Source organism: Echinops telfairi, unplaced genomic scaffold, assembly GCF_000313985.2.
Source record: "Echinops telfairi isolate 266 unplaced genomic scaffold, ASM31398v2 ScPeMD7_8;HRSCAF=38, whole genome shotgun sequence".
NCBI lineage: Eukaryota > Metazoa > Chordata > Mammalia > Afrosoricida > Tenrecidae > Echinops > Echinops telfairi.
In genome coordinates this window covers 17,753,739-17,760,608 of record NW_022103905.1, presented here as the reverse complement: position 1 = coordinate 17,760,608, position 6,870 = coordinate 17,753,739, and the positions used below count along the sequence as shown (strand labels likewise).

The 6,870-nt window shown below is 45.2% G+C and overlaps 1 protein-coding gene across 1 annotated transcript in view; it reads right to left on the bottom strand.

Annotated features, from left to right (window-relative positions):
• Positions 1-6,870, bottom strand: part of FAM81A (family with sequence similarity 81 member A) — a 59,673-nt gene that overhangs the window by 14,696 nt on the left and 38,107 nt on the right. Inside the window, exons 4-5 of the mRNA XM_004709461.2 lie at positions 5,270-5,399; positions 2,651-2,757 (exon numbers count right to left, since the gene is read on the bottom strand). Of these exons, the coding sequence (XP_004709518.1) occupies positions 2,651-2,757; positions 5,270-5,399 (237 nt within the window). The remainder of the gene's footprint in view (positions 1-2,650; positions 2,758-5,269; positions 5,400-6,870) is intronic.

The following is a 6,870-nucleotide window of genomic DNA, read 5'->3' as shown; positions in this document are numbered from 1 at the left end:
TGTACCCTCTCACTATGCTTATTTAATCTGCACACTGAGCAAATAATAAGAGAATCAGGATGAGGACTAACAAGGTATCAGGGTCTTAGGAAAACTCACTCCTAGCCAGCGATTTGCAAACGACACAGCCGTGGGTACTGAAAAGAAGTAAGATTTGAAGTGGGTACTGATGGAGATAAATGACTGCAGTCCAGTGTGGAGTATACCTCAACAGAGAGAAAACAAAACGCTCTCAACTGGACCAAGAAGCACCATCATGGTAAATGGAGAAAAGATGGAAGTGTCCAAAATGTCAACGGATTTGGGTCCACAGGCTACACCCATATAGAAGCAGCGATCGATAAAACACATACATGTTTCATTGGACAAGTCTTTTGCAAAAGAACTTTTTAAAGCACTCAAGAGCCAAGATGTCACTTTGAGTACTGAGGTGTGCCTGACTCAACCCATAACGGCTTAATCCCTTCATATGCAGGTGACGGAAGACCTAATACGAATGAAGGCGTCTGAGTTATCGTGTTGGCAAAGAATATTCAATATGCCATGGAGGATGAACAACCAGAAGGATCCATGAAGGTGAGGGTCAGAGGACTTCGCCCCTGTCCTGTAGACGTGGGCCTCATTCTTGGGAAAGTAGAGGATCACAAGAGGGGATGACCCTCAGTGGGGTGGATGGCACAGCAGTCAGGGTGAGCCTGGCACAGGACCTCACCTGCTGGACCCTGGTGTCTGAGGAGAAATGGACGTGCTGGCATCTAACCACAACAGCGAATTCTCTAAAAGAATTCTCCCATTGGGACTAATGCAACAAAATGCACCCCCAACTGATTTCCACTGCAGTCCCTTGTGACCCGTTTTCCAACGACAATGGAGGACATTTTAACGATAACATAGCCTATCTGCTTAGTATCCTGCGAGGAGGGACACAAACAATCCTGGATGCAGCCTACAGAGCAGTGCAAGCCATCCCGCCTCCTTTCCAGCCTCCTCTCTGGCCACTTCACCCTAACTCTCTGTTCCAGCCAGCACGGCCATGCTTGAGATTCCTGAAGGCCATTTCCTCCCGTCACAAGCTATCCAATCCCATGTGTGCTCGACCACTCTTGCTGAAGCCCACTTATTTCACTTGAAGGAAGCCCACTCATTCCTTAGATCTGGCTTGAAGCATGCTCCTCAGGGTGGTGCCCCACCAGGCCGTTATTCGCTCAGCGAGCACCGTTGCACTAGTTTTCCATCACAGCTGTGACATTACCTCAAAGTCTGTGATCCGCAAGGTCTGCAGTTAAAAACCACCAGCCGCTCCCCAGAGGAAGATGAGCTTTTCCGCACCCGCACAAAGCTACAGTCTCAGAAACTCACAGGGGCCTGTCTTATAGGGTCGCTATGAACGGGCAGCCACTCGATGGCCATGAGTTTGAGTTTTGATAGTTCTGGAAGCCAGAAGTGTAAAATCATTTGCACTGGGCTGAAGGCAAGGTAATGGCAAGTCTGGTTCCTTTGGGAGGCTCCAGAGCAGTGGTTCTCAACCTTCCTAACGCCGCGACCCTTTCATACAGTTCCTCATGTGGTGGCGACCCCCCAACCATAAAATGATTTCCGTTGCTACTTCATCACTGTCATTTTTTTACTGTGATGAATCGGGCGACCCCTGTGAAAGCGTCGTTCGACCCCCAAAGGGGTCCCGACCCACAGGTTGAGAACCACTGCTATAGAAAATAGTCCATTTCCTTCCCTTTTCCAGACTTTTGAGGCTACCTGCATTCCTTGGCTCATGGCCCCTTCCACCATCTTCAAAGTACTTCTTTCTAATCTCAATTTCTGTCATTACAGTCCCCTCTCTGACGCCAACCCTTTACGTACCGCTTATAAGGCCCCTGGTGATTGTAAGGGATGACCCTGACAAACTAGAATCATATCCCCGGTTTAAGATTGTTAATCTTATCGGTAACGGTAACGTTCCTGTCTCCACATAAGGTAACATATTCACAAATTCTGCAGCTTAGGACATGGAGATCTTTGCGGGAGCAATATTCAGTCTATTACAACTTGATATCTTTCTTTCAAAGCATTTGTCACCCTTAGTAATACTAGGTCCTATACGTATTTGAGTCACTAAGTAACTAAGGTTCGTTAGCTCCCTGTGCTGTGCGCCCCACAATGCTAAGAACAGACTCTGTAGTCCTTCCCAGAGCCTCAGCACCCAGGTGGAAAGATCAAACCCAACCCACTGCCACGGAGTCACTTCCCTCAGTGCACCTCTCAGTGACACAGTAGAATCGCTCCACCGTGTTTCCGGGCCTAGAAATCTTTGACAATGCAGACTGACTGCTTCATTTTTTTTCTCCTGTGGAGCAGCTGTGGGTTTGAACTGCCAACTTGTCAATTAGTGGCCCAACTCCTAACCCTGCCAGAGCTCTTTGCACCTGGTCCGTGCTCACTTACATGTGTGTTGAGTTAAGAAACATACTGTTGTCCAAGCCATAAAAACAATAATAATAGTGGTGACACGTTATATGGAAACTTCTTTTAACATCAATATTGCTTTTACTTTGTGAAACAAATAAAAACCAAGAGGGGAAAAATGCAGGAATGAATAAGCCCCTAAAGATGTTCAGTCAACAAAAATTTAAATTAAAAAAGTGTCACTTACTTCGTATCCAGAAGCTGAAGTTGATGGTTACTGTCTCTGTGGGACATCTTCAGTTTGGTGCTTTGCTCTGATATTGACAAGTCTACTCTGTTCAAAAGCTGTGAAATCTGGAAAAGAAACCTCCCTTGTAAACATCACATCTAAACTCGTCAGCTGCAATTCCCAAGAACATCTGCCAAATTATAGTCTAATCGGTGGCGTGGACGATTCAATGTAACTTCATAAATTCATTTAGGATTTCGCCTCCACTTCCTACCACCATGTTCTTTCACAAGTGCCTTTTCCAAATCAAGACCCGTCGCACTGCGAACAGATGCATCACGCATTGAGTACTGAGTAGAACCCAGTTTCACCCCACAACCACTCCACCACTTCTGCCAGCTCGTATAAGACAGCGTCATTTTCACTAATGTGGCTGCGAGCCACGGATCACAGGATTTCAACTGCTTATAAAATCTGTACATTGTAATTCCAGATTTATTTGCATATTGAGTCAGATCACAGAAAATACAATTTGTGGGCTACATTCTTCCCACTATTGTCGTCCATGACCCACCTATTTCCTTTGTATTCTTTTTTCCCTTTAAACTAAAAGTTAATATAAAAACCAATCATCTGTGAAGTGGCTACATTTTCTGCAAAAATTAGGATGTTCAAGATTCCTAACTTAACAACTCCTAGAGCAAGTATTGGTTAAATCCAAAACAAAGAATAAATAGGTCCCCTCTGGTGGATTTCTGTAAGTATTTTACTTGGCTTGGCCATCAGGAAGCTCAACATGTTTTTAACCTTGATTTTCTGTCTTTACTCGTGAAAAAAATCAGTAGGCTTGTCTTTCATTTATTTATTTTTCATAGTATCTGTGCTCTTCGTATAAGTGGCTTCAGGTCTCGATTGAAGTAGAAGATACCGATATGAAGGTAGAAAGACACCTTTTCATCCAGTAGCCGCCCGGATTTTGTTAGAATGTCATTGTCAGTTACCGTTGAGGGGATTCTAACCCATGACCGCTTCCTGGGTGGGCAGTAGGCCTGCTCCATAGGCTGTGACCTTCCGGAAGCAGGGGTCCTCAACTGTTTTCTGAGGCATCTCTTGGTAGGTTTGAACTACCACCCATTGGGCTAGTAGTAGAGAAACTCACATGGAGCCCTGGTGGTGGTGGCGTGGGGTATGTGCTGCTAACCACAAGGTCAGTAGTTCAAAAACTACTAACTGCTCCTTGGGAGCAAGATGAGGCTTTCTACTCCTGTAAAGAGGTACAGTCTCAGAAACCCACAATGGCAGTTCTACTGTGTCCTTACCGGGTCATTACGAATCAGAATGGACTCGAAAAAGCAGGTTTGTTTGTTTGTTTGTTTGTTTGTTTGTTTGTGAGCACTTATGTCACCCAGGGACTCCTTTTACTGGAATAAACAAACAAACTAAAACAAACACATTGCCATCGAGTCAACTCTGGCTCACATAAACCCTATAAGACAGAGAAAACAGCCCCTTTGGGTGTGGGAGGCTGTAAATCTTTACGGGGGCAGAAAGCCCCATCTTTCCCCTGAGGAGCAGCTGGTGGGTTCAAACTGCTGACCTCGTGGTGAGCAGTCACGTCACCACTACGCCATCAGGGTTCCATTTCAGTGGAATAGTCTCTCTTTAAATCAAGAAGAGCAACTTGGGTAGATATTGTGGGGAAAGTTTTAAACAGACAGGCTCTTTTATGGCAAAGAGAAACTTGTAAATGGCTTAAAAACAAACTTATAAAATTGCAATGGTTTTGCTTTGTAGTCTATAAATGTCAAGTCGATTATATGAAAGTGGATTAGCTAACCTGCCTTCTAGCTGGACACTGAATAAGGAAGACCAAAGAAGAATCAATACATTTGAATTGTGGTCCTGGAGAAGAATATTGTAAGTACCATGGGTTGCTAAAAGGACCAACTGTCCTGGAAAAAGTACGACCAACGTGCTCCTTAGAGCTCAGGAAGGCAAGGCTTTGTCGTACATACTGGGGCATATCCAGTCCCTGGAGAAGGACATCATGCCTGGGAAAGTGGAGGCTCAGTGAGGGAGGGAAGGCCCTCAACAAGATGGGTGGACACCATGGCCGCCACGATGGGTTCAGGCACAGGAACCATGGCAGCGTTGTGCATGGGGCCGATATGGGTTAGAACCAGCTCCATGGCACCTAACAGCATCTTTTAGCTTTGACCTAATTTTGTCCCCTACGAAGGGCCTACCTACCTGTACCATGTGCTGAGGGCCAACGTAAGATGAGTCCCAGGGAATACAGTTTCCTAAACCAAAAATTGGCACGGGAAAGAATGTTGATCACATCTCATTCGAGAGATAAGTGTTGGGGATACAAATGAGAATCCCTGGAACACGGCCATTGTTTTAGGGGGGCGAAGAAAGACTCTGTAGAAGGAGGTGTGGTTGCCAGGCACAGAGAGGGCCTGTCTACAAACAGAGGGAAGGAAAAAGGAAAAGAGAAAGAAGATGCTTTTGAGCTGCAAAAACCCACGCTGAGTGCCCCAGCCGGTTTCTCCCAAAACAAATAATCAGCACCATGCTGTCCTTAGCTAAGAACAAATTAACTGCTTTTAAAAGGCTGCCTGAAGCAGGTCCTACCTGGCCCTCTGCATCTTTAATTTTTGTTTCCAATATGAGTTTGGCAGCTTGCTGTTCCTTGTTCAAGTGCTGAAGCCCCTCATAGGTTGACTTGTGTTCTGCGGAGAGTCGGGCTATGCTGGCGTCACACCTGTCCAGACAAACACCAACGTGAACGCTTATTAAAGTTTAGAAACCCACACAAAGCTTTCATACAGACTATAAAATGCATGGCTCCACCAAAAGGAATTATAGTATCAATCAAACTTTTCACAGAGTTTAAGTTAAACCACAAGAAGAGTCCTCCATAGGACTAGTAACATACTATCAAAGTAGCTTTCCAATGCTTACATGGACAGAACTGTACGTGTGATACATGAGTCTAATTACAAAAGCTAGATGTGGTCTGTTGCTCTTCAGTACAATCTGTGCACGTTCGAGTTCCAGGTCTCCTTGGACTTAGGAGGTACTGTGTATCACATGTGAAAGCACTACTTCGAATCTTAGACCAAATGACCTGCAGGGCGGTGTGCTTTGAGGGGGGCCCAGAGCAAGGTAGGTTCTACACCTGTTTCAAGCTGTAGTGGAAGCTGTTACACCCCTTGGACCTTATAACTTGGTAGATCCAAAGATGTTCAAAGAATCTATAGCATGCATGTACATTGTGTATGGTGTCTCTATCAAATCCTGATAGTCACCAAATTCCTTGTCTGGAAGTAGCGGGCTGTAGTAGAGAGAGAATGCTTAGTTATGAGGCATTAAGTGACCATGCAATCTGTCTTACATGTTATCTAATCCTGCTGTGGCAGAAATACTGCAATTGGATAGCTTAAACAAATAGAAGCATAGTCTCTCAAAGTTTTAGAAGCTAGAAATCCAAATTTGGGGTGTTAGTTCTAGGGGAAAGTTTCTCTCTTTGGCTCCCAACTTAGAAGAAAGGCCCTGAGCTCCTTCTGTCATCCCATGGAGATCTCCATGTGTCTCAGTCTCAATCCTTCTCTGAGGCTAGTAGGTTCCCAGGGCAGGGATCCCAGGCCCAAAAGACAGACTCCACTCCTGGCTCTTCTTTCTTGGTGGAGGTAGGTCCTTCTTGATCTCACCTTGCTTATTTAATTTCCTTTATACCTCAATAGAGATTGACTCAAGATACAGCCTAATCTTGAAGACTGTGTCCAGCCTCATTAACAATGACACTAATCCTGCCTCATTAATATCACCGAGGTTAGGATTTATAACACAAACCATCAGATTACAAATAGAGGATAATTACAAAATACTGAGAATCATGACCTAGTCAAATTGACACATTGGGGGGGACGAGGGGGGAAGGAGGTGAAATCCACAACACAATCTGAGCAATTCGTTATGAACATCTAGCTACAAAGTTATGCACGTGAACAACACTCCAAACTGAGGAGAGGGGTATACAGAGGTCATGCCCGAGCCCCTTCTAAAGGCCCAGGTTACATGGCCCAGACATCTGCTCCTGCTGCTGTGGCGGCTCTACATCAACTCATACCTAGAGTTGCTGGAGGAGTTCCCAGTGACCGTTGCCTGAGGAAGTCTGGCCCAAATGACTATAATATTCGCCAATGTGCTTGTGCCATTTGGAAGAAGGCTGC